The sequence below is a fragment of the Mastomys coucha genome, unplaced genomic scaffold, assembly GCF_008632895.1.
Source record: "Mastomys coucha isolate ucsf_1 unplaced genomic scaffold, UCSF_Mcou_1 pScaffold13, whole genome shotgun sequence".
Lineage (NCBI taxonomy): Eukaryota > Metazoa > Chordata > Mammalia > Rodentia > Muridae > Mastomys > Mastomys coucha.
In genome coordinates, this window is record NW_022196895.1 from 38594358 (window position 1) to 38620224 (window position 25867).

At 40.0% G+C, this 25867-nt stretch overlaps 2 protein-coding genes and 1 pseudogene across 8 annotated transcripts in view; 2 read left to right on the top strand and 1 right to left on the bottom strand.

Moving 5' to 3' along the window:
• The window catches only part of Tcerg1 (transcription elongation regulator 1), a 64520-nt gene extending 51267 nt beyond the window's left edge, over window positions 1-13253 (top strand). For 4 of the 6 annotated variants that reach the window (XM_031365575.1, XM_031365576.1, XM_031365577.1 and 1 more), the window contains 7 exons: window positions 1588-1738; window positions 5417-5581; window positions 5917-6099; window positions 8546-8725; window positions 9381-9464; window positions 10932-11032; window positions 12208-13253. In XM_031365575.1, coding sequence (XP_031221435.1) covers window positions 1588-1738; window positions 5417-5581; window positions 5917-6099; window positions 8546-8725; window positions 9381-9464; window positions 10932-11032; window positions 12208-12409 — 1066 coding nt within the window. In that variant the 3' untranslated portion in view covers window positions 12410-13253. Of the gene's footprint in view, window positions 1-1587; window positions 1739-5416; window positions 5582-5916; window positions 6100-8545; window positions 8726-9380; window positions 9465-10931; window positions 11033-11849; window positions 11944-12207 lie in introns of those variants that run through there. The other 2 variants (XR_004117253.1, XM_031365580.1) reach the window with 2 other exon arrangements.
• Window positions 13254-15082: 1829 nt separating this feature from the next.
• On the bottom strand, window positions 15083-17451 carry Gpr151 (G protein-coupled receptor 151). The gene has a single exon (XM_031366293.1). It carries the CDS (start codon window positions 17417-17419, stop codon window positions 16151-16153), a length of 1269 nt encoding a protein of 422 aa, XP_031222153.1. The 5' UTR covers window positions 17420-17451; the 3' UTR covers window positions 15083-16150.
• A 7622-nt stretch (window positions 17452-25073) lies between these two features.
• On the top strand, window positions 25074-25520 carry LOC116087456 (annotated as a pseudogene). The gene has a single exon (XR_004117441.1). The product of XR_004117441.1 is annotated as an actin-related protein 2/3 complex subunit 5-like protein pseudogene (transcript).
• Window positions 25521-25867: the final 347 nt, after the last annotated feature.

Sequence of the window (25867 nt, forward strand, 5' to 3'; positions counted from 1 at the left end):
AAAAAAAAAAAAAAAAAGGAAGTCTGAGGTATGGTATGTTGCTTCATTGACTTCATGTAACTCTGACACAAAAATAACACTTTTATCAACACTTTTATCAAGTAAATAGAAGAAAACGAGAATCACTTAAATGTAAGAGAGTATTACCTGTTGAACTATTTTGGAGAAGAAGATCAATATAAAAAACAAAACAAAACAAAATTCTTCAGTACTAGACTACTGTAGGTTGTTCCAAGTCGGAAAGAATAAAAACATATAATAAATAATATACCTATGTATATGTATATAAACTAATGAAAGCTTCAATCTTATAATGAAAATTTCAAATGTATTTTCTATGGTCAAAATAGACTTTTCTCTATTCTCTACCTTCTATTCACCTATTTCCTCCAGAGAATCCCCCCCGCATCTGCTGTTTTAAAATAGTGCTTTTGAAAATTCAGAAATAAATTATGCACAAAACCACTACCCCCAAAACTTCATAGGAGTCTATTACAGTAAAAGATACTAGATACTTTATGTATCATAAGTATTCTGAATAAAATCTTTTAAATTTTTATTTTAAAGTAAAAATATTGTTAAAGCATTGTTTTTCTAGTTTGAAATTATAAAATAAAGTGCTTGATGTATCATGAACAAAATAACATTTAACTGACTATATATGGTCAGTTTTTCTGGAATATATATTCTCAGTAACTTAATTTTATTATGGTTGCACACAAATTGTTCAGGCAAGGTTTTCAGTTTTATTTAAAATAAAACAGTCTTTGTTTTAACACAGGAGATAATGCATTTTAGTTTTTCTAATTAAAATTATTTTTAAAGAGATTAAATAAGCCTCATTTTCCATTTGCAAAGACCATAAAGGGCGTTGACTTTTCTGGAAGTGGAATTATAGGTGGTTGTGAGCCATCTGAGGTAGGTGCTGGGAACTGATTTCAGGTCATGTACAAGAAGGGTGGAAGTAAGTTTATGCTCTTAATGATGAGCCATTTCTTCAGCCCTGCTTTTTTACTCTAACCCTGGTGACAGAGAGAATGCTTATAGCCATGCTTTTCAACAGTTAGGTTGTGTGTTTGAGGCCCCATTGGGAATTATCCTTCTGTCAGAGCCTTCTGGGGACTCCTGTCTCTAGGACTTTTTTCTCTGCTCTTTTTTTCTCTTGCAAGTTTGTAGCCACTGTGTTGACGTGAATTCCAGTAGGGGGTACCTCACTGTCATTTCACCTGTAGTCATCTGCTTTAAATAAGTTGCCCTATGTCCTTTGTCCAGTCAGATAAGTTTTCTCACTGTGTTTGAACCAAGCATTGGCAACACCCTTGAGTAGTAGATAAGTCTCTAGATGCACACATTCTTCATTCCTGGCGTGCCTTTATTATATTCCCCTAACCTGGGCTGATAGCATATAGTCACTAGCCACATTTTCAGTCAGTCACTCTTTCTGTCCTTCCTGTGGGTCACTGTTTGAATTTGGGACCCGTATGTCTCCGGCATATATTCTTGCTAGGAAAGTGGTATATTCCTTTATGCTTGTTTTAGAAACAGAAATAGTCAATTAAAGTTAGCATTCTGACCATTTTCTTACAGAGCTACTTTTAGTGAATTTGCTGCCAAACATGCTAAAGATTCAAGATTCAAAGCAATTGAAAAGATGAAAGATAGAGAAGCATTGTTTAATGAATTTGTGGCAGCTGCAAGGAAGAAAGAAAAAGAAGATTCGAAGACGAGAGGTGAGAAGGTAAGGTGGTCTAAGTTCTAGTGGTCTGACTGACCCAGTGCAGTGTTTCCTATCCTTGTTTGTAGGCGTGAGCAGTTGAATGTGTGTTTTCCTTTAATTTGCACAGTTGTTGATACACATTTATAATCACTTATAATCACTTTCTTTTCATAATGCTTATTTAGGAACATAAGTAAACTATATATAGTTGCTTTAAATTCTGATAAATAAGGTGCCTTGTAAACCTGGAACTGGGTTTTAGAATTGCATACTCTGAGATAACTGAAGTGTGTTAAGATTTCAGAAGTCTTTTTAGATGTTAACATTTGAATTTCAAAGAACTTCTTAATCTTTGTATTCTATAAAAATATGACTTTAGTAAGTTTCTAATCTTTTAACAAATGTATCTTACATATAAATTATTGCTTATCAAACTTAAAGGTCAGCCATTAAAGATTAATGCATCTGAAATGTCATTTGATAGCAATGTCAGGAACAGAGAGCTCACCGCTGTGGAGGCAGAACAGTGGGGAGATGACACCAGTGGTGTATGAGCCATCAAAACACTCTCCTGAGTGTTCTGGTGTGCTTTGTAATAGGGGAAACAGTTTCTGGAGCCTAATCATTCCTGACATTCAAAATTGCTACTTACTGTGGAAGCTAAAATGTTACAAATTCTATTAAGAAACCTTGTTAGGGAAGTAATCCTAAGTCTCATTGTTAAGAAGCCTCTTTCAATTAAGATAGAAAGAGTATTAGATGAAACAGCTTTTGACAGTAATAGCAGAACTCTGATTATCTGATGGCTTCAAAGTAAATTTTTATAGAATTATTTTACATGTGACTTAAAATGATTATGCTTCTTTAACATACAGAAAAATCATATGAATAAAAAAAATCACATTTCATATGTTCATTTAAAAACACAAATTGGTGCTTTTCACTTAAAATTGTTTTAAATTTATAATTTAGTTTTTATTTTATGTGCATTGGTGTTTTGCATGTATGTCTGTGTGAGAGTGTCAGAAGCCCTGGAACTAATGTGAGCTGTCATGTAAGTGCTGGGAATTGAACTCTGCTCCTTTGGAAGAGAAACTAGTGCTCTTAACTACTAAACCATCTTTCCACCCCCTACTTTTGACTTTTAGAATAGCATATTTAATTAAAGAAAACCAAGTAAATGATCATTTGATAGTGTATTATTGCACTTACACAAATTAGGTTATGTATGACATAACTTTCTAAACATATTTGAGATAACATGGATTTTATTTTTATAATAAGTGGTTAGTCTTTGCAGTTTTCTAATTTAGTTTTAAGCGCTGCTCATCACTGGTGCACATGGTGTTGGAAGGTTCTCTATTGTGCCGCCGTTGCTTTAGCATCCTGCAGTTCTGCTACTTACTAGTCTTACTTTTTCCCTGACTCTTTATCCTCTGCTTATAGAAGACAGGAGATTGAGCTAATTTAAAGAATATAAAATTGATTATTAGACCAGAGAGAATTTATAAGGGTTAAGTGTAGTAGAGCTCTTGTTCACATTTTGTGAAGTATTTGGCTAATAAAAATGTTATCACTCTGTCTGTATTGTTTCTACTAATCTTACATGTAAAAAATTAGAAGATAATTGTAACCTTGTTACTGGTGAGAGTGGCAGCAATAGCAGGAGGTAATTGACTGTGTGAGTGAATAATGAGGTTCGCTTCTGTGCAGCTTCCATTTTGTGAGAAACCACCTCCCTAGAGTTGGTTTGCTTTTACTTGGCTTATATGCATTTTGTTTGTAAAAGCCAACATCAAAACTTTTGTTTACTGCAGTTTTCTCACTGTAAATACTTGATTCTTCATATCACACATTTGATGCTGTAGGCAATGGAGTTAACCCTGTTAGAAAATTGGCATTTTTTTTTTTTTTTAAATTTTATGCCAAGCATTGTGAGTATTTTTGCTGTGGTAAGGATAGAAAACAAGGGCTATGAATTAAGCTCATGGTAAATTTCAATTTTTTGCCATTTATTCAGGTATTGACTACTTCTTGTGCTTAGCAGCTTTAAATAACCTCTTACATCATGACACATGTGCTAAGTACTTGTTTGTGTATCACACACATTAATGACTAACTATATAGTTTGCATGTTTAGAGACTTAATATAAATTGTCATGACTTAGAACAAGTCTTTTTGACACAGCACATATGTTATTTAGTGTAAATTTTGCCTTCTAGTTATCAGACACGCCTAGGATTGATATTTATTAGGTACAAAGTTGACAAGGTGAAAAATTATGCTATTACACAAAAAAGACTTTAGTACTTGAAAAACTGTTTTTGAGTATTTTTTATTAATACAAAATAAGTTAAGGTTCTGGTTTAATAACAGAAAAATCCATAGCTGATTTTTAAGAATGTTTCTGATATTCTTTGTCTTAGAACTTAAAAAGGATTTTCAAAAACAATATAACCTCCCATAATTGTCTGAGAGGGGAAGTACAGTCCTGAGAGGAAGTAATAATGGGAATAGGTAGGAAGCACAATTCTTGTGCCACACATCTTAAATTCTAATTTCATTCCTAATTCCTCATTCCGTGGTCAGGCAGCAAAGGAAAATATTTAATCCCAGTGGTAAGGGATGCTTGGCCAGAATCTTTTGTCGAACTGGGTGTCTTGTGGTGTAGCAGTAACATGGTAATTGAGATGATGGACATCTAAGACTCAGTGGAGAGTCCTGAAACAAGTGCCTCCTACATTTCCTCTCTGTTAAACAGACTACTCTTGGACTGCAGTCTGTCTGGGTCAGTATGGCTTGGGGCCTTTGACAGTAGATGTGATACTCGTATTTGACAAAGGTGTTCCTTGAGTTTACAGCAGAGTAAATGGGGGCATGCATATTTCCCTAGTTAACAATCACACATACTGAAATGAAATGCTTTTTTAAACTAATGATTATAATTACAGAATTATTAGTATTCTTATGAAGGTAGATGTAAATATTGTGGGTTGGTTTTTGTTTGTTTGTTTGTTTTGAGACAGGGTTTCTCTGTGTAGCCCTGGCTGTCCTGGAACTCACTCTGTAGACCAGGCTGGCCTTGAACTCAGAAATCCGCCTGCCTCTGCCTCCCAAGTGCTGGGATTAAAGGTGTGAGCCACCACCGCCTGGCTTAAATATTGTGTTTTTAAAAGCAAATATAAGTTGGTTTTTGTTTTGTTTCAGGGGTTTGGTTTTTGAAATAGGGTTTCTCTGTCTAGCTTTGACTGACCTGGAACTCTCTCTGTACCAGGCCAACCTCGAACTCACAATAGATCTTCCTGCCTCTGCCTTCTGAGTGCTGGGACTAAAAGTGTGTGCCATCACTGCCCTGTAACCACTTTTTAATCCTTTTATTTTAGACATTTGACATCAAGTCATAAAGACTTGCTATATGTGTTGAATGACTTCCAAATTTTTCTCTTAACTTTTTATGAATAAAAATTATTTTATAAAATAAGCCATTGATACATCATCATATTAGAGTATTTTATTGTTACTTCATAAGCCTGGCTCTTGCTAACACTATGTGCAGCTCAATTTGAGTTCAGCGGCCATGATCAACCTAAATGCTGTGGTCTGTGTAGTACTGTCTGTTATAGTGTCATTGGATTGTTAACTACTTAAAACATGGAGAATTTCTCATAGTGCATCATCCTTGTTCTCATTTGTTTTAGATTAAGTCAGATTTCTTTGAACTGTTATCTAATCATCACTTGGATAGTCAATCTCGATGGAGCAAAGTAAAAGACAAAGTAGAAAGTGACCCACGGTATAAAGCGGTGGATAGTTCATCAATGAGAGAAGACCTTTTCAAACAGTATATAGAGAAAATAGCTAAGGTAACTCTTAGGCTTACTGATGTTACACCCTGTCTGACGTTGCTTAATGTTGTTTAAGAGTGTATGTTGCTTTGATGCTGGGGCTGGAATTTTTCTCATAGTTGATTAAGAAGATGAAATTATGAGTTTCATACTTAATTGGGAAGACATTTTAAATTGTTCTGGGGAAAAATACTTGTACATTTTTGACAAGGTATTTTATGGAAAAAATCTTTTTGTTGTTTTGTTTTGTTTTTCAAACCAGGGACTAAAGGTGTATGCCACTACCACCCAGCTTGTGAAAAAAAAATCTTAATGAAGTTGGTAAAGAGGATAATGTAATTTTATTTTTACAGAATTTAGACTCAGAAAAAGAAAAAGAGCTGGAAAGGCAAGCCCGCATTGAGGCAAGCCTTCGAGAACGTGAAAGAGAAGTTCAAAAGGCACGTTCTGAACAAACTAAAGAAATCGATCGAGAGAGAGAGCAGCACAAACGAGAAGAAGCTATCCAGAATTTCAAGGCTCTTCTGTCTGACATGGTACGTTTCTTCCTCTGAATATTGGGCTTTGGAAGTCCATCTTATTTACCCATGTTCTCTAAATTAATTATGACATAGCTTGTTATTTCTAGCATTTAAAACTTTAGTTCTTGGTATCAGTGGATTCTCACCCACAGGTTGAAAACAGCTGCTTTAGGGTCATCATTGTTAGGATCAGCCATTACACTGTGGATGGTGTAAGATTCAGGACTGGAGGGTACCGGCAAGGGATGACTCTTGAGACTTTCCTATGGTTTTTTCACTTCTTTCTGCTGCTTTGGGGGTTAGGGGGTTCTGTATCCTGGACATTTTCAGTAATTTGAAATCTCCTTCCTGACATTCCCTTAAGTCTTGTTTTAATTGCAGTTGCAGTGGTTTTGGGGAACAGCAAACCTCATTTGTCTCTCCCATTTACTTGAAAGAGGTGAAGCTTCTCCATACACCCAGCACTTGTGTGCCAGTCAAATTCAACTCTTTTGTTGTTTTATTTTGTTTTAAAAGTCAATTCCTTTGTTTGTTTGCTCTGAGAAAATGGTTTTCCTTTGACCCAGCTGGCCTCAGGTGCTGATTCTCTTGCCTTGAAGAGTGCACCACCTTGGATAAAGGATTCTTCAGTCCTTGTGTGCCTTTATCTGCCATCCTTGCTCATCCTTAGTGTGCAACTACTCCCCTTCCCACTGCAGTGATGCAGGTTCTCAGTTTGACGAGTGCACACTGGACCTCCATTTGAGGTTGCCTGCAGCCATACTGGGGTGTTCAGTATACAGCACTGTAACACTTAGCACATTGTCCTGTGGAAAATACAAGTGTGCTCTTTGAAAGGAATAATCGAAGTTCCAATGATAAGCATATATTTAGATGTTTGCTAAATGTTAAAGAAATTCTGTATTTGTATACTTTCTTCTTTCTTCTGTCTTTTCATTCTGTCCCATTTCCTGTCATTGTAGTGTGACAACTTTTAGTACTTCTAGTTGCTCTCGGTGTTGTTGGTGAACCAGCCAGAGCTGTGATGTGCTCTTGTCTTTTTTCAAAGTTAGGAATGTGATGTTTCCATCTTTGTTCTTTGTGTTCAAGATTGCCTTGGCTCTTAGAATCTTGTGACTCCATGGGAATTTAAGAACTTTCTCTAATCAGTGGGCACAGAATATCATTCACATTGTATTTTATTCAGTTTTTAACCAATGTTTAATAGTTTTTATCATTACAAGGAATTTACTCCTTGCTTAAATTTATACTTACTATCTTTTGATGGGGTTGTTATGAGCTTGTGAGATTGTTCTCATACTTTACATTTTGATTGCTTTTGAAATCTTATTAACATTTGTAGTATGGTGATTTTTATACCCTTTTTAACTTTACTAAACTAATTGTTTCTAGTAGTGTTTAGGTGGAGTCTTTGGGTTTCTTTATATATAAGATCAAGCCATCAGCACCTAGAAACATTTTAAACTTCCCTGCCCCCCTGATTAGATGAGAAGGAGGGCCGAGGGTGCATATCACAATACCTCATGGCATGGAAGACAATGTTGAACTTCTCACTTTTGGAACTATAACTCACCATGGCTGGTCTTCCCCATACCCGGTCTATTGAGTTTATAAAAATTACTTTCTTCCATTACTTATTTATTTGTATAAGATTGTGTGTATGCCCGTGGGCTGTGTGCAGTATGTGTAGATATCAGGACAACTTTCAGAAGTTGTTCTCTCCTACCATGTGGGTTCCTGTGACTACAGTCAGGTCATTGAGCCTGGCTGCAATCATCATGCAAAACAAGGTTTGTTGTACTGTGTTTGGGGAGGAGATATTTAGTACTGGAAGAAGACAAAATTAACATTACTTTTAAATGACACAGCATTTAGAGATATAAAGTAGTTATGAGTTGTGACTGATGGAAGATAATCTGCTGCTCATGTTTGTCAACTTCCCCAAGCCTGAGTAGTTATTTCATCAAGTAACTGATCACTGTGAGTTAAGATTTGTGTTCTAAAGAAGATCGTAGGAGACTTCTGAACTAAAATGGTATTATCATAGCCTTTCACTTAAGATATTGGAAATGGCCGGGTGGTGGTGGCGCACGCCTTTAATCCCAGCACTTGGGAGGCAGAGGCAGGCGGATTTCTGAGTTCAAGGACAGCCAGGGCTACACAGAGAAACCCTGTCTCAAAAAACCAAAAAAGAAAAAAGAAAAAAAAAAGATATTGGAAATGAAAATTGCTTGGTTGTTGGTTAACTTGATGGTGAGCTTGTGTCCTGAAGAAACTCACTTACTGAAAGTTATACATAAAATGGTCTTGTCTTTTAACATAGGATTTATTTATTATGTAGTCTAGTTGAAGAGATCTATTTATTTTTTTAGTTTCTAAATGTGACTACCTCCTGACTACAGTGTCAAGCTTCTTATTGTGGAATATGCAAAATCCACTTGGTTCCTTTTTTATTTCTTAGGTACGTTCTTCAGATGTGTCCTGGTCTGATACTAGGAGGACCCTCCGGAAAGACCACCGCTGGGAATCTGGGTCCTTATTGGAAAGAGAGGAGAAAGAGAAACTTTTTAATGAACATATTGAAGCACTTACCAAAAAGAAAAGGGAGCACTTTAGGCAGCTTCTGGATGAAACTTCTGCGGTGAGAGTCTATTATTATTGGCCTGTCTTTCTTTTCTAGAGTCTTCATTTATAGTTTGATTTAAAATACTGATGTGGTTTTTAGTGTTTTGTTTAGACCCGTTATTTGACTTCTTAGATTTTATGACATTCTCTTCTGATTCTCCCCCCACCCCCCCATGTTTAAACATGTCCCGGTGTTCTCCCTAGTCAGGACTTAGTTCTTTTTGCAGCTGCTGCTTTGGTGAAGGCCCTTAGCTGTACGTTATCAGAGGGCTCTCTTCCTTTCCCTCCGTTTGCAGTGCGGTGCTCTATGTAGCCCCTTATCTGGCAGTTTGTACACTTTGTTATCCAGGTTTTGTTCCTCTTTATTTGCTCTTTTTGGTGATGGTTTCTTCAGAAGTTATGATGTTTGCCCATGTAAATACAGGGTTTGCAGGGGATTGTGATTGTCTTAGGCCACCTTGAAAGTATGGCCATGAAAATAACTTGTGGCAAGCCAGCAAAAAGAAATTGCATTAAAGCTGCTCCCTGTCCCTAACTAGTCCAGTTACGCTTGGGCATTACAAGAGATTGCAGGTCAGTGTGTAATATTATGTACCATATGTGCTGTAGTTTGACTCCCTGCATAAAAGGGAATTGTATTTATGTTTTTTCTTCACTTGTTTTTTTCAAAGATTACCTTAACATCCACATGGAAAGAAGTGAAAAAAATAATTAAGGAAGATCCTCGGTGCATTAAGTTCTCCTCCAGTGACAGGGTAAGAGGATTTGTCTTGTTTCCTATGGAGCTTAGGCAGACGTGAAACTATGTAGTGTTGTTTGTCCTCCTAATAAACCTCCTGCCTTACCCTATAGAGTGCTAATAAGTACATACATATGTGCCTACTATACTTTGAAGTTTATGAATATTTATAGGTGCATAATCATCACCAGTGGCTTGACCAACTAAGAGCCTGGTCATTTTAAGTGAATTACATAAAAGTATATGAAATATAAGCCAGGATTTTAAGTACATTTTATTTGTTTGTTTTGTTTTTCAAGACAGGGTTTCTCTGTAAATGCTCTGGCTATCCTCGCACTTGATTTGTAGACCAGACTGGGTTTGAACTCACATATCCACCTACCTCTGCCTTTCTAGTGCTGGGATTAAAGACATGCATCACCATGTCTGGCTTTTAAGAACATATTTTTTAAAATTGTGCTCCTTGTAGTAAGAAGGAAGTAGTAATCTAAAGTTTACAATTTTAAGGGTTGTGTTTAAAGATTTTGCCAGTTGAATGAAACTGTAGTCAGTTTCAGCTGGTGTTTGGTGCTAAGCTGTCAAAGCACCTTCCTGTTAAGCCACACTGGCAAAACAGTAAGAGGTCCTAAGTTCTTAGAGAGGAGACTTTAGAGTAATAGTGTCTTTTAACGTATGAGATATTAAAAGCAGAGTCCAGTTCTTGAATTCTGACTTCTGTGTAGGAAACAAATTTACCTAATAATCTGATGTAGAGAATAATACCAAAAAATAGCTAACTGTGATCTGTTCTATCCCTTTGGCTTTTACTTGTTATTTTGTCACTCATGGGCATCTCTAGGTCCAACATTGAAAAGCCCATAAAGCTACCTTTCTCAGACCTTGCTCAACTCTACGTAGTTGAATTTTTAATGTGGGGACTACAAAATATGTATGACTGAGAAAGAGTGATAGACTGATAGCTGAGACCCACTGTCAGTTTCTAATTTACCCGACTACTTCTAAGGAATTGATGGCAAGGTGTATATAGTTAATAGCTAACATTCATTACCATTCCTTACCAGAAAGCTAAATGCTCAGTATGTACATACTTGCTTTGTATGTCCATACTCTATGTCTCATTGCTATCTTTATATTTGAAGATATATACTATATAGGAAGTAAGTGCCCAATCCTTAGCTTCTCTATCGTGCTTCCCTCCTGAGGACATGATGGAGACTGAAGGGGATGACACTGTAGACCGCTGAGCAGTGGAGCGCACATAGCAAGCTTTCATACTCAGCTAGAATATTTCATATGCCTTCTTTTTCCTTAAAGATGTATTTTACATGTTATACACTACAGTAAGTTTTTCAGAAAGGACATATCCTTGCCTTGTCTTTTTTTATTTTGAATTTTATTACAGGATTCATGGTTTGCCGCATTAATAAAGAAGTTGTAGAGTTTATGCGCTTCCCTTTTAATATTTTTTTTTCCATCCCTACAGAAAAAACAAAGGGAGTTTGAAGAATATATCAGAGACAAATACATCACTGCCAAAGCTGACTTTAGGACACTTTTGAAAGAGACCAAATTCATTACATACAGGTAGGTGCAGTCCGGTGCCCCACTCGCAGCTGTTGTCTCCTAGCCTGGACTCTAATGGCCAGAGCATACTTTTCACTCACACACATGCTGACAGTGGTAATTTTAGAAATCAGAAGATGCCAGCTTTCCTCGGGGGCAGACACAGGCCATTCCACAGTACTTTTTTTTTTTTAAAAAAAAAAAAAGAAAAGAAAAAAAAGAAAGGGCCCAGATGTCAATTCTCATTTTGTGTTACGTACATCCAGTTTTTAAAATACACTTTTATTTTTACTTCACTGCTTTTTTTTTTCTTTTTGAGGATCCTCAACTCTTTAAGAATTGTAATTCACAAAGAGACTTTAAATTAATTCTTCACTATAGCTTATCTTTGCCTCCTCTGAAGACTGCTGAGTGGGGTTAGATCATGAATGCCTGAATTCATCTTCTTAAGGCAGAAAAATAATTTTCCTCCAACAGGAAAGGAGTTGCTGGATACACTTATTTTTTAAGAATATTAAAAAGTAGAGCCCTTAAGAAGGTTTGGTGTTGCACACCCAGTAGCCCATCATCAGTAGTAACCTTTTACCAGTCAAACGTTTTGACATGGCCTACAGTCTGTGTGCAAGAGACCAGTTAGGCTTCATGTGCCAGCATTTCCTCCTTTAAAAGCCGACTTTGAGGAAGGAAGGAAGGGTGTGCACGGGAGGACAGGTAGTGCTGAGGTGTGCTTCCTAGGTGTTTTGTCATTTGGATTTTTTGGTCAGGATCCTTAATGTTTTGCATCAGCTTGGGCTTTTAAATTAGATGTGAAGTAAGACTTCTCTCTACATTTTTATAGTTAATTTAGTGAAAGATGTGAAAGTGAAAGCTTGTGAAAGATGCTGGGATTGGCAGCCCCGCAGACTGAAGTCCTCTGTTCATCCACAGAACAGGTACAGCACGGGCAAGATTTACCTACCCACCCTCAGCCCTGATCTGGAGGGACCACCAGTAGGGGTGGGAGGGTAATTCAGCTTCTGAGGCCCTTTCACTCCCTGGAGTCTTTGCTGAGGCGATTTACAAAGGTGACTGCTGCAGTGAAATTTTTCTTTAAAAAGGTGGAAACACAATTAGGAACTAGATGGACATTTCCAGCTCATTTCTGAAAGACCAGCGAACAGCAGTCAGTAATTCTTGTGCTTTTTTTCTTATTTCAGATCCAAAAAGCTAATCCAAGAATCTGATCAGCACCTGAAAGATGTAGAAAAAATTTTGCAGAATGACAAACGGTATCTAGTACTGGACTGTGTGCCAGAGGAGAGGAGGAAACTAATCGTGGCGTATGTTGATGACCTGGATCGCCGAGGTCCACCCCCACCTCCCACAGCATCAGAGCCCACTAGACGATCCACAAAATAATTCTAAATACCCTTCCATGGGCTTGCTGTTAATTGAAAATGCTTGCATGAGCCAAATTTTCAGGTTTTTACTTCTATGTGCATTAGTCAACCTATTGCAAAACCACCTGAGGAACAGAAGGAGAAGCGATTGTGGGCAGTCTCTGAACAGAACACTTTGAAAATATTTAATGCTTTTCTTTGTGTGGCATGACTGACATACATACTCAAATATAGGCTGTCTCTAGTAAATTTAAAATCTTGAAGCTAAAAATCATCCTTTTATAAGGTGTGGAAGCCAGTGACTTGGTGATATTCTTACTAGCAGTGTTACTCAGCAAGACAGGAAAATTTGTGGTAGGAGCTTGGAATACCACAGACTCCAGGAAAATTGAAGTTGGAGTTTGTTTTCGATTTTGTTTTTTAAGCGGGTAAAAGAGAAAACACTGAATTGAATTCTTCCAGAGACTATGAATATTCTAACGGACATACTTTTACCTTTGTCTCTAAAGAACAGTTTAGTTGTATTGTTCACGTCCGTGCTTTGATGCTCCCTCTGGAGTTCTAGGCCAAGTCTCGTTTACCCCACCCAGGAGAAGATGTATTTAGTAATTTCTTCTCAGGTATGAACCACATTCATAACTAACATGTTGGCCAGAATGGAATCCTGGTTTAAACATTCTTTATTCTCCACTGAATGATCTCTACCAATATTCTCAATTAGACAACAAAACTCCCTTTCTGGGTGTTCCTGTAAACTACTCCTGTTTGAATGTTTGAACTTTTGTTTCTAAAAAGTTTAATTTTAAGATGTTTGAATGTTGAATTTATGTATTTGAACTACAATAAACCAACTCTTTTATATATGTGGACTGTAAATGATTATTGTTACACAATATATTTTTTAAAAACTCTTAGACCTGTTTTTTTGTTTGTTTGCTTGCTTGCTTATTTGGTTCGCTGGTTTTTTGTTTTGTTTTGTTTTGTTTTGTTTTATTGAAAAAAAGCATGTGATATTTAAGACAACTAAATCTTAGAATATAGTTTTTAAAAAGGCTTGATCTAATATAAGACAAGAAATTTTGTAGAAAGCCTATTCTCCCTTTCTTTTGTGTGCCTGTATGAGTGTGTGCATGTATATGTGCCTGTATACGTGTGTATGCATGTATATGTGTATGCATATGTATATGTATATGCGTGTATATGTGCCTGTATGCGTGTGTATGAGTATGTATGTGTGTATGCGTGTGTATGTGCCTGTATGTGTGTGTATGTTTGTATGTGTATAGTCAGAGTCTTCTAATGCTACATGTTACCTTATAGCAAGAATATTTTAAATCTTTTGTTTTTTTTATTCCTTTTTAACAAATCAAAGGTTTGTGCCTTTTGGACATCCTTTCTACCTGTCATATGTCATGCCATGAACTTACCCCTGATGCTCAGTTAGGTTTTTCTGGCTTTACACCTCTCAGTGTGTGGGGTTTGAGTGTGTATAAATCCTGTCTTATTCTCACAGGTTGCCCTTAGCTGTGCCACATAAATAAGGTGTATGAGAAGATCCCAATGTTAGTTATCTTCCCCCATTGTCTCCCACCCTTTATGATGGCAACAGAGCCTAGAAAGAGGAATACCAACTGACCTTTATTTGTTAACGTATAACATTCATATCCATCCTGCTTATTAGTAAAAATCTATTAAGTGTCATAGAAATTACACAACATGTTCAAGACTGGTATTAATGCAGCAGACTAGGGTGAAAGTGTGAAAGTTATAAACATTATTTGTATCCTCCCATCCTCACATAGAAATGTACTTTTATAAAGTAGTCAAATCGGATGCTTTCTGACCTCTCTAAAGCCTTTTTTTATTCTGAGTTCCACATGGTAGTGTCTGCATGCTCACTGCATCCTGTCATAGTAGAAAAGAGTACAGAAATTGGAGATCTCTTTCCCACTTTGACATCGCTTGTCTGTGTGCGATTGTTCATAGGAGTGAGTCAGTTTTTCCCTTGCAGACTTTTATGGAGATTGATGAGATCAGGACTCTCGTGTTCTTAATAAACAGTTCATTATAATGTATTGTTCCAGTATCAACAGCTTACCCCGAAACCTGGGACATTGTCATCAGGCCACCTCACAAAGCCCTCTTATTCTGAGCGATGGTATTGAGATGATAATTCCAGACACAAGCAGAATAAAGTCTCTAATCAGAAATAAAGCATTGCTTTTATTTCTTTACAAGATATCATATACTCGGAGCTTACACTGTACTTGCTGTATATATATATATAAAACAAAAAGCTTGCTTCCTCTGATTTTTAATTTCAGTGCCAGCCCCACATGTAACTGGATTCAACAAAGCAGTTATTTTGGATTCTTGGGCTAAACTATTTTTGAAAGTGAGATCTTCAAATGCAATTTCTAGCAAAACAAGTGAAAAAGAAGGCAGCTTTTTTTAAAAAAAAAAAAAGCCACTATCTTTTATAGTAATAATAATAATAATTCCAAGACCGAACATTATAAATGGCAGTTCTTTGTACTGTACAGAACATTCTCCGATCTTCAATGCTTTGTTCATTTTTCTTAGCTGAGCAGTGGAAATTCTCAGAATACCATTAGTGAAGCAGTTAAGAATCATGAGTGTATATAATGCCTTTTATGTTCAGAGGGGAGAGAAATGCATGGGCACATTTTATTGGGTGTGCTGCATTCTATCAAATTTTCCACATCTAGGAACTCAAAATGCTTTTATTTATTGCTGTTTGCTCTGCATTGTCCTTGTGATTCTTCTGTTCTTACCTAAATCCCGTGTTAGCTGTCTGCTGGCTTTTCTCTTTGTTGTGTGTGTGCTTTTCCACTCTTTGTTATGCTTGATTATGTTATACTAGTAATATTTTAAAGTTGAGGGTTCAAGTTTGATGACACAAAAAAAGCCCCCAGCATTCTCCTTTATGCTTGCCTTTAATCAATAGTTAATAGCTGTATCGTGAGCTTCCGCTTACAGTCTGTCTTGAGAGAATGGAGATCAAGGAGAATACATTTCAGCTTGTAGAAAAATACTGTTATTTTGGAAGACAAGGGATGTTTGACAGTTCTTCATTACAATATATAATGTCATGTTACGTTATTAATGTTCTCAGACGGTGAGTAAAAACCCACTCAGGTGGATTATTTAAAGATTGGAACAGCTTTTATACTGTTAGGTAAGACTTGAATTTACTCAAACTTGGGCCCCATAGGCTTTGGAAGTAGTGCAGAATAGAAGAAAGTAGTCATTGTTTTGTAAATTTTACTCAGGAAAATTACATGAACTTTTTGTCAAGTAAATTAACATTTATTGAGCAAGTGAAGAGAATTTACAAGTGAAATTTACAGTTTTAGATTTTGAGCTGTTGAAATATAACTTGCTGGTACCTTGAGGGCAAGCAGTTTCAGGAAGAGACAGTACATGGGCTCAGTCTGATAAACCAACCACTCCAGCCAATGAGGTTCAGGGCTAGATTTAAGGGATACCCTGGGGGAAAGTCACTGTGAGCCCTATCACTTTGAAATTGTTTTCTTTACTTAGCACTTCAATTAGTTTCTTTAGGTAGAGATTAATTCTGAAGCATAATTACTACATGCCATTCTACTTACCAGAGTCTATAGTTTGAAAACAGAAACCGTAGCAATTTCTAATGGCAGTTTACTTCACCAATACTGCTAAGCAGTGGTACAAGTAAACACAATAATGACAACTTGCTTTTCTTTGAAACTTAAGTCTGTTAGTTGCAGCCCTCTGTCTCTTGGCCCTCGTGTTCCCAGGGTACAGGATCATTGTCTTGTGCCAAAGGGACAGCATCCCTCTCATGCCAAAACTGTTCCACATCAGGGAGGGTGGGAACCACCACCTTATCCGTTTTCTCTTTGCTGGAGTCAGGCGAGCCACGTCTGCCTGTGTCTGGAATGCATGTTTGGGTCTCTGGAGATGGAGCCTTACCAGGAAGGGCCTCTGTGTTTCCAGCTGGTGCCTCCTGAGCCTCTGAAGGAACTGCAGGCTTTCTGGTTATCATCCATTTCCATATGCCTTTCAAGCCTGCCTTGAACTCGTCAGACATCACTAGAAAAATGAGAGGGTTTGCTGTGGAGATGGAAAACATGAGAACCTGAGACAGGGCTATAAAACCCTGTGGTGGCGTTGGACCTCCAGCCTTCAGATGCCATACCCACAGCCAGGCAATCCATTCGGGGAGCCACAGAAGAGCAGAGGTAATGGCAGTGCCCAGCAGCATCACTGTGAGTTGCCTCGAACGCATCTGGCTTCTCAGATTTTGGGTTTTCATACATCGTTTTTTACATTGGTCATAAGCTCGCCAGAAATAAAAGCCAGCCAGAAGTAAAGGGAGGCAAAACACCAGCAGAGGGTAGAGCTTACCGAACATTGACATGAATTCTTCGGCCTCAGCTGGCACATCCATGACGCACATTTCCACACCTGCGTGATGTCTGGTGGTGCTAAAGAACCATTCTGGCAGGGGAACTAGGCCGGCTACAACCCAGATGGCCACCAGCACTGACCAGATGGTGCAGCTGTGGATCCTCACTTGCTTGGCTGGGTCCCTTGCATACATGAAGCATACTTTGGCTCCTACAACAAATGTCAAGCTCTTGACTGCCATGCACACGTGGATGAACCAGTCAGAGGACTTGCAGACAAACCAGCCTAGATCCCAGACACCTCTGGAGTACGCTGTAGCTCGGACAGGTGCAGAAAAGATCAGGAGAGAGATGTCAGCCAGGCTGAGATTCAGAATCAGGGAGTGAATCGTGGTTGGCTTTCTTTTCCAAACACCATGAAGGAGAATGCCAATCACACATAGGTTTCCCACGAGGCCCACCAGGGACACAGCCATCAAGAGAGACGGAATGATGGTCCTCCAGTCCTTGGAATCAGACGGCAGGTAGCCTCCTGCAAAGTGGAGGAGAGCCAGGGACTCATTCATGTTGCTGGAATTGGAATTGGCAAACACAGCTGCCAGCATTGCCTTTCCCATCCAGTTCCTCCCTGTAGGTGTTAGCTTCTTGTTTAGGTCTGTCTGTCTCTCTCTCTCTCTCTCTGGCTCTTTTGCATAAAAAAAAAAAATTCTCTGTCGTCATCCACACTGAAGACACCTCTGGACCCTCCCTCTGCTGGCTGGCTGACAGTGGGAAGTTGGCTGCTGAGCCGTTTTGCTGTACACAGTATTCCTGTAAGTGCACGGAATGACAGGCGGCAGGAGTATGTTGGTATGACTCATTAGCAAGTCTAATACTAAGTACGAGCCCCATAAAGTGATAACACATTCCCATAAATGATACATGAGGGAGAAACAAGTCAGTAGGGATGTTCTCCTGGGGTGAGAGTAGGCAGGGGAGAGGGGGAGCGTTTTCAGTTATTTCTAAACTCTTGACTGGATTTCTAAGCACAGATCAGTCTAATTCAGTAGACTACAGCTAATCCAAGTCCTTTGCATTTTTACATGCATCAGGATCTCCTCATAGCTTAATGTATAGTCTGTAGGGCCCGAGAGTCTGTTCTCCAAGTTCTCATGGGGTACTGCTGCTGCTACTGGGAGACCACACTTTAAGAACCTGTGCTCTCTGTTCTCTTCTCTTTGCAGACAGGAGCATTCCTCTTCCCAACCCTCACTACCACATCAGCTCCATGAACAACTGGCTGATAGTGAGCACAGCTGGATAGTGAAAAGGTTAGAAGAGTATTTTTAAATCCAAATATGGATGGCTCCAAGTTTATTATAAATGTTCTCGAGGTACTCTTGGAACTGGTTTATAAACTAATAAGACTTCAATGAATGGAGGTGATGAGGCCCAATGATATAGATGAGGCTTTTCAGAACTTTTATGGTTGAAGACATTTAAGAGATTTGAAAGTGCCATTTTAAAGTTGAAAAGCCAGCAAGTGCCACAGCTGGTAAAAAGTTGCTTTGCGAGCCCTAATGACTTGAGATTGACTCCGTAGAGTTGTCATCTGCCCTCCACAGACCCTGTGACACACATGCCTCTACAAACACACACACAGCACAGCACAAAACACAGTAACAGAAAAAGGTTGGGGGAAGAGCAACTCAGATGAAATGAAATTTCTCTGGCAGTGTGGACACCGGAGGGCATTAGAAGAGCCAGTACCGCTGAGACTTGAGCAAAGAGAGGCTACAATTTATCCCGAGACTGATTAACCTAGAATGTTCAAGGCCTAAAAGGGTAGCGGCAGGCGGGAGCAGGAAGAACTGCCCAGCTTGAGTAGGACTGACGATACGCTTCTAGTGTGGCAATCAAAATGGCCAGGTGGGGAGGCACACCTCTAGGTCCTTGTACTAATTCTGCAGTTTTTCCCAGGGAAGGAAAAGGAGGGCACATTAAAAACTCTGGAAGTCACAGCCACACATGCAGGCAAACACCCACATATGTAAAATATAATCAATAAATCAGAGAGAGAGAGAGAGAAGGAAAAGAAAGAAAAATCCTACCTGAGTTGATGCTCAACAGGGGCTTTGCTTGGAGAGCTAGCCAGTGCTTCCTTGCCCTTAGATATGGGATGGTAGACCTTGGTCCTAAGGACTAGTGAGGGAAAGATCCTTTGAGCTATAAGGCACAATGGGCCTTCTTTTGGAAATGAAAATATTCTAAAATTGTATTGTGGGGATTTCTGAGCAATTGTATTTACCTTTGCTTGTATATTCAGAACATGTTAATTTACTGTGAGTAATACCTTGGCTTTTGTTTTTCTTTTTTGTTTTGTTTGTTTCTTTGCTTGTTGTTGAAACAGGGTGGCACTGTTTAGCCCTGACTGTCCTGGAACTCACTCTGTAGACCAGGCTGGCTTAGAAACTCCCAGAGATCCACCTGCCTCTGCCTCCCAAGTGCTGGGATTAAAGTGGTATGCCACCACACCAAGCTTGTTTTATTTTTATTTTTAAGAAAACAGTTATTGGGGTGGAGATAAGGTAAAGATCAGATTTTCCAAGCTCTTAGGTGCACCCAGGCTGGAGGTGCATTTTATTCTGAAGCAGGGAGTTGGTAGACAGGTTACCTGGCTTTTCTGGCTTAACTGGAGGCCTTGTCTGTGTCTCCTTCATGCTCAGACCCTGGCCTGTAGCTGCTACCCCCAGATTCTCTCAGCTGGGTCCTGTGTGACTTATCCATGACCTGCCTCAAAGTTGAGGAGAGGCACCCTTGAAAATTACAAAGTGGTGGTAAAATAATGAAAAACGTGCTCTTGGCAGCACTTCCTGTTTTGGAGATGGTTTATCCACACTGAAGAGGTGGGTCTCTCTGGTGGACTTGTCCTAGGAGAATAGGACCTTCCCGGGAAGTAAAATGCCAAGACCTTTCTATAGGCCCAGCATGGTCCTGATTTGTGCCTAGTAAACTTATCATTGGACACAGGTGTCCTGTTTTTGTATTTGTATTCCTTTACACATTCTGTCATTTGGAAGTTACTCTAATTGTTAAAAAGAATCCACTTCTAGGGCAATGTGGTGCCACACACCTGGAATTCTAGCACTCTGGGAGCTGAAGCAGGAAGACTGCAAGTTCAAGGTTAGCTTGGGCTAGATAGTGAAATCTTGTTATTTTTGACACTGAATTTAAAATTGAACAATTGTTAAAATAAAAACCACATTTTTCTCATAGTACATTGTTCTTTTGTTGGTGTTCCCTCCCCACTCATATCGTCTCCTTTCAAATGTGAGCCCTTTCTTTCCTCTTAAAGCTAAAATAGTAGCTGAAAGGAGTTACATCATCAAATGGACAAGAATAACAAATTGGTATATGTCTGGGATAAGTATGGGGAGGTAAGCTTCCTCTCCTGTGCTCCATTCGACAGGACTCTATGTAGACCCCACTCCGTGTGCACGTCCTTCATTTCTGTTGTTACTGAGGATTTCACTTGTGTGTGCATGATATGCATGCATGTATATGTGTGTGATATGTGTATGTGTGTATATGTGTGTGTTGTGTGATATGTGTATGATGTGTGTATGTATATTTGTGTGGTATGTGGTGTGAGATGCATATGTTGTATAATATGTGTATGATATGTATGTGTATATGATTGTGTGTGTGTGTGAGAGAGAGAGAGAGAGGGAGAGAGAGAGAGAGAGAGAGAGAGAGAGAGAGAGAGAGAGAGAGAGATATCCAAGCATGCCTTGGCACAAGTGTGAAGTTCAGAGGGTAACTGTGGAGTTCTCTCCCTTCACATTAATGTGGCTTCCGTGGATTAAACTCAGGTTTCCAGGCTTGTGTAGTGAGCACTTAGTCACTGAAACATCTTACCATCCCTTTAAAATATTTTTATTTGTATTTTTAGGTTAAATTTCAAAATGTATTTTAGTTTTTATTCTTAGTGTGGTGGTAGGTATTGAGTCCTATGGAGCATGCGTGAAGGTCAGAGGTCATCTTCCTGGAGTTGGCTCTCTACTTTCATCTTTATGTGGGTTCCGCGGGTCCAACTGAGGTTGCAGAGGCTTGGGCTGTAGCTCTTTAGGTACTGAGCCATCTTGCCAGCCCCGATAGCAAGATCTTGTCTCAAAAACAAATAAACAAACAAGCACACACATACACAAAACCACAAAAGCCCATTGATATGACTGTTGTCTAATAACTGTTGCCACATTTTCCTTTGAGTTATAGTTTGCATATTATAGAGTTCAGTCACTATATAATTCCAGATTTAGTGATGTTACGTTTTCCTGTTTTTCCTAGCTAGAGTGGCCAACTTGTGTGATGATCTCTTGGACAAACTGGAGCTGTTTCCATGGTTACAAAACCCTGTGGGGCACATGGCATCCCTAGACATAACTAGCTGAAAGTGTTGAGTGTTCACTCCCTTGGTTTCTTGGTGGCACACGAAGGGATGCTCCACTGCCTTCTTTGAGACTGTCCATCCCATTTATGACTTGTAGACACCCTTGGTGTGGTGCAAATTATGCGTATCAATTGATGAAGTTTTTTCAGGGACTCAAAATAGGCCTAAACCCTAAGCTCAAGGAGGGTTCTGCCATCTCTGCCTGTAGCCACCTCATGAATAATTTTTTTCAGAACTATTTTTACTGGTTGGCATTCCTTTGCATGGGTAACATTATTTTTCAGTACTGCTGGGGAAATAAATCAGAGAAGTGCTACTCTGATGGTGAAGGAAAACTGTAGAAACTCCTCTTGTTTCTGCCGGGGAACAAAGGGTTACATACTCTTTCTGCTGAGTACAAAGCAGGTTTTGAAATACCTCGCCTCCTCTATATAGGTGTGCACTGAAAGACAAAAGTCGCACAGTTTCACTAGCATCCTTCTACTGTGTGCAGTATTCCATCCCCCCTCCCACACAACTGAGAAATAGAAATAGCTCCAATTCTTATTTCTTAACTTTTCAACTAGAGGAGGTGGTAATAAGCATTAAGAAGAGCAGGTGGGGGCTGGAGAGATGGCTCAGTGGTTAAGAGCACTGACTGCTTTGCCAGAGGTCCCGAGTTCAACTCCCAGCAACCACATGGTGGCTCACAACCATCTGCAGTGGGACCTGATGCCCTCTTCTCGTGTGTGTGGAGACACTGACAGTGTACTCACATGCATAAAATAAATAAATCTTAAAAAAAAAAAAAAAAAGGAAGAGCAGAAGGAGGAAGAGGGGAAGGAGGAGGGAGAAGCTGAGGTGCCTCAGGCCTGGTGACCTGCTTATCATTACAAAACTGCTTAGTTGCTGAACCAAGGCCATTTTTTTCTTGCCCAGATAAAATTTGCAGATGTGGGGAGCGGGGGGCGGGGTCTAGACAACATGAAGCAGGTGTGTGTGGGGCGTCTAGACAAGATGAAGCAGTTGTGTGTATGTGGAACCATTGCCCCCATATTTTTAAAGTCCCACTCATCTACTGCTGCAGCCCTGTAGTACTTCTGTGGAACTCTTTAACGGGCTGAATGAATCACAGACTCTGGAAAAGCAGCTGGGTTGGTGGTACATACTTAGAATCCCTGCACTTAGAAGCCTGGGACACAAGTTCTAGCCTGAGGTGGATGAGACCTGTCTCAAAAAGAGATGTTTTAAAGATAAACTACAAAGGAGACACAGTTTTAAGTGCTTAGAGACAGGGGAGTAGCTGGGTCTATCAGAAGAGGCTCTGTGGGTGAGATGTGATGTCTTCCAGATCTGCATATTTTCAAATACATTTTAACCTTGTATATGATTTTGAAAGGATCCTATGATGTACTGCTGGAAGTGTTGGGGACAGAGACATGGCTCAGCGGTCACTCACAAGCTTAAAGAGGTCCTTGAACCAGGGACCCCGACTCAAGGTAAAACCAGATCTGTAGCTTCCACGCAGAAGGAGATTTCAGGTCAAGCCAGTAGGAAGTAGATCTGAAGGTTATTAAAAGACACTTTGAAATAGAGCTTTGAAGCACGGGGTTTCGGGAAATGAAGACTCCTGGAGAGAAAAATGGGCGTGGGTTTCTCAGACAGCGGCACCTCACTGCCTTTACAAGGGCCACAGAGACCATTTTGGAGAGTTTGAAGTGATCTTCAAAAGGTTGCTAAGGAAACCAAAATAGGTCACACGTCACTCCCTGAAGGCCAACAGACGTGACGGTAATCGGTAAGGTAAAACTCCAGATCAGAGGGAAGCAGGGATTTTGGGTGACTTGACTGCCAACGGTCACCTCATTGCTTGTGGGTTGGGGGAGGAGGGAGCCCTGCGCTGGCTAGTTTTATGCCAACCTGGCACAGGATAGTGTTATTTTGGAAGAGGGAGCCTCAATGGAGAAAACGCTCCTACTAAGTTGGCTTGTGGGCAAACTAGTGGTACATATTTTTCATTGATGATTGACATGGGAAGGCCTATCCCTTGGGGTGGTACCACCCCTGGGCAGGTGGTCCTGGATGGCATAAGAAAGCAAGCTGAGCAAGCCATGGGGAGCAAACCAGTAGGCAGCACTCCTCTGTGGCCTCTGCCTTAGCACCTGCCTCCAGGTTCCTGTTTTGACGTCTGTTAGTGATGGAGTGTGACCCCGGGTTGTATGATGAATTAAAAAAAACAAAAAACAAACAAACAAAAACTACCTGAGACAAGGCCCTACCCATAGCCATTTACATTCAGGCCTTGTGATGGCTAATTTTATGTCAATTTGACACAAATTAAAGTCATCTGAGAGGAGGGAGCCTCAACTGAGAAAATGCTTCCATAAGCCTGGGCTGGAAACAAGGCTGTAGGGCATTTTTCTTAATTGGTGATTAATGTGGGAGGGCCCAGCCCTCTGTGGGTCGTGCCATCCCTGGGGCTGGTGGTCCTGGGTTCTATAAGAAAGGCTGAGCAAGTCACGGGAAGCAAGCCAGTAAGCAGCACCCCTCCACGGCTTCTGCAACAGCTCCTGCCTCCTGGTTCCCACCCTATTGTTTTCCTCCGTGGACTGTTTAAGTCAAAAAACCTCTTGGCTTTCCAAGTTGCTTTTGGTCAAGGTATTTCATCACAGATCATAGCATAGAAAAAGGATAGAAATTGGCGCCAGGATAATGGACATTACTTAGGACAGACCTGACCACTTTGGCTATGGGAAGATTTGTGGAAGAGCTTTGGAACTTTGGACTGAATCGCCATTGAGTGTTTAAAGCTTGGTGAGCTTTTCTGTGGGAACTTGGAAGATAGGAACGTTGAGAGCAATGAAGACAAATACCTTGCTAGTGAAGTTCCAGAGGGAAGTTTGAGAGTCGCGTAAAGACTCTTTTCAGGGATGTTCTACTGTTTTGAGTTGAGAACCAGTGGCTCTGGTTAGTTGGGGGCTAAAGAATTTGCTGTGGTTAACAAGAGGCCAGAAACACTGAAGGAAAAAGCCTTTATTTTACTGGGACAATTGATGGTGGTCAGCTGGAGCTAAGAAATTAACAATAATTAAGAAGAGGTGTAGTCTGGGAAGCATGCCTTCAGAGTTGGCTTACAGCTGTGTTCCAGTGGCGGTCAAGGTTGGATCTTGCACTGGCATATGAACTTGGTACTGTAAGAGTCACCCAGTTGGTATCTGTGTTGAAAGCACGAAGAGTCATGAAAAGCAGCCAAGGCTTGGCACTGTGAGAGGCCAGGGTATTAAGCCATCGGAGAAGGTGAAGCCTCAGTAGAAGTTGAAGGCCCAGGATTCAAGAAGCTGTAGAGAAAAGTTGAGGCTTGATACCATGAAGACCCCAGCAGTTTTGGAGATGCCAGTAGCACGGGTCAGCTACCAAGAACAGTAGCAGTGGTAGAGTGGAGCCTGCCGCAGCCTGAAAGACAAGCTCTGTGTGGGGGCAGAGGGTGGAGCCAGAGAAGTGATTCAAGCTCTTTGGAGGAGCCCAGAAGGTCATGAATGGATCCCAGACATTGAACATTGAGTTATTTACACTCCAAGGATTGCTTTAAGCTTGACTCTGCTCTGCTTCTTCCTTCATAAAGTTAAGAAAATGTTTTTGATTTGACGGGAGTACACAATTAAGAGACTTTAAACTTTAAAAAGTGATTTTTTTACAGGGACTTTGGATTTTAAAAGAAACTGAGTATTTTTAAAGAGGCAACTTTGAAAGTGTTTGACTTTGTCCAGCTGGGACTTTTTAGGTGTGTAAAAACGTTTCATATTGATGTCTTTATTGATATGGGATAGTAGAGATGGACAGGAGAGGACAAGTGGTGACTAACGATGTGTTTGGCTGTCCTCACGCTTCTGCGTGATATCGACGAATTTGACAGGAACACATTCGTAGACGAGCACGAAGAGGCGGTGGCGGCGGCGGGCTACCCCTGCGAGGTAGACGGACTCCTGCGGCAAAGGGATGTGCTTTCGGTGTTCCATGCAGCCTTGAGGAACTCACCAGTCAACACCAAGAATCAAGCTGTGAAGGAACGAGCCCAGGGTGTAGTCCTGAAAGTACTCACAAACTTTAAGAGCAGCGAAATTGAGCTGGCTGTGCAGTCACTGGACAGAAATGGCATTGACTTGCTAATGAAGTACATTTATAAAGGGTTCGAGAAGCCCACAGAAAATAGCGGTGCAGTGTTACTCCAGTGGCATGAAAAGGCCTTAGCTGTAGGAGGACTAGGCTCCATTATAAGAGTTCTTACAGCAAGAAAGACTTAAAAAAAAAATCCTGTTATCTTGAGAAGAATTTTGGATGCCCAGGCTGGTGAATGAGGGACTGACAATGGACCATCTTCCTAGAACTCCCAACTAAATACTTCAGGACACATTGCTGGAATGTATTTTCCTTTTGAGGTGGAGGGAGAAATTATCTTATTGATTTCTCAATTCTTTGCAGGATCAGAATGTCTGCCTTGTCTACAGAGGAACACAGAACCAACACTTGACTATCAGGCTGCCTGGGCAGATTAGGTCAGGTGTACCTGTGAGCACTGTCTGTTTGAAATGGGGAGGGACTATTTGGGCAGGAGCAGATCCAAGGGCTGTGGTGAAAAGGAGAGCTTGGGTTCTGAAGC

Coding starts and splice junctions, on each gene's coding strand:
- Gpr151 (XM_031366293.1), bottom strand. CDS start 17,419: ATGGGAAAGGCAATGCTGGCAGCTGTGTTTGCCAATTCCAATTCCAGC.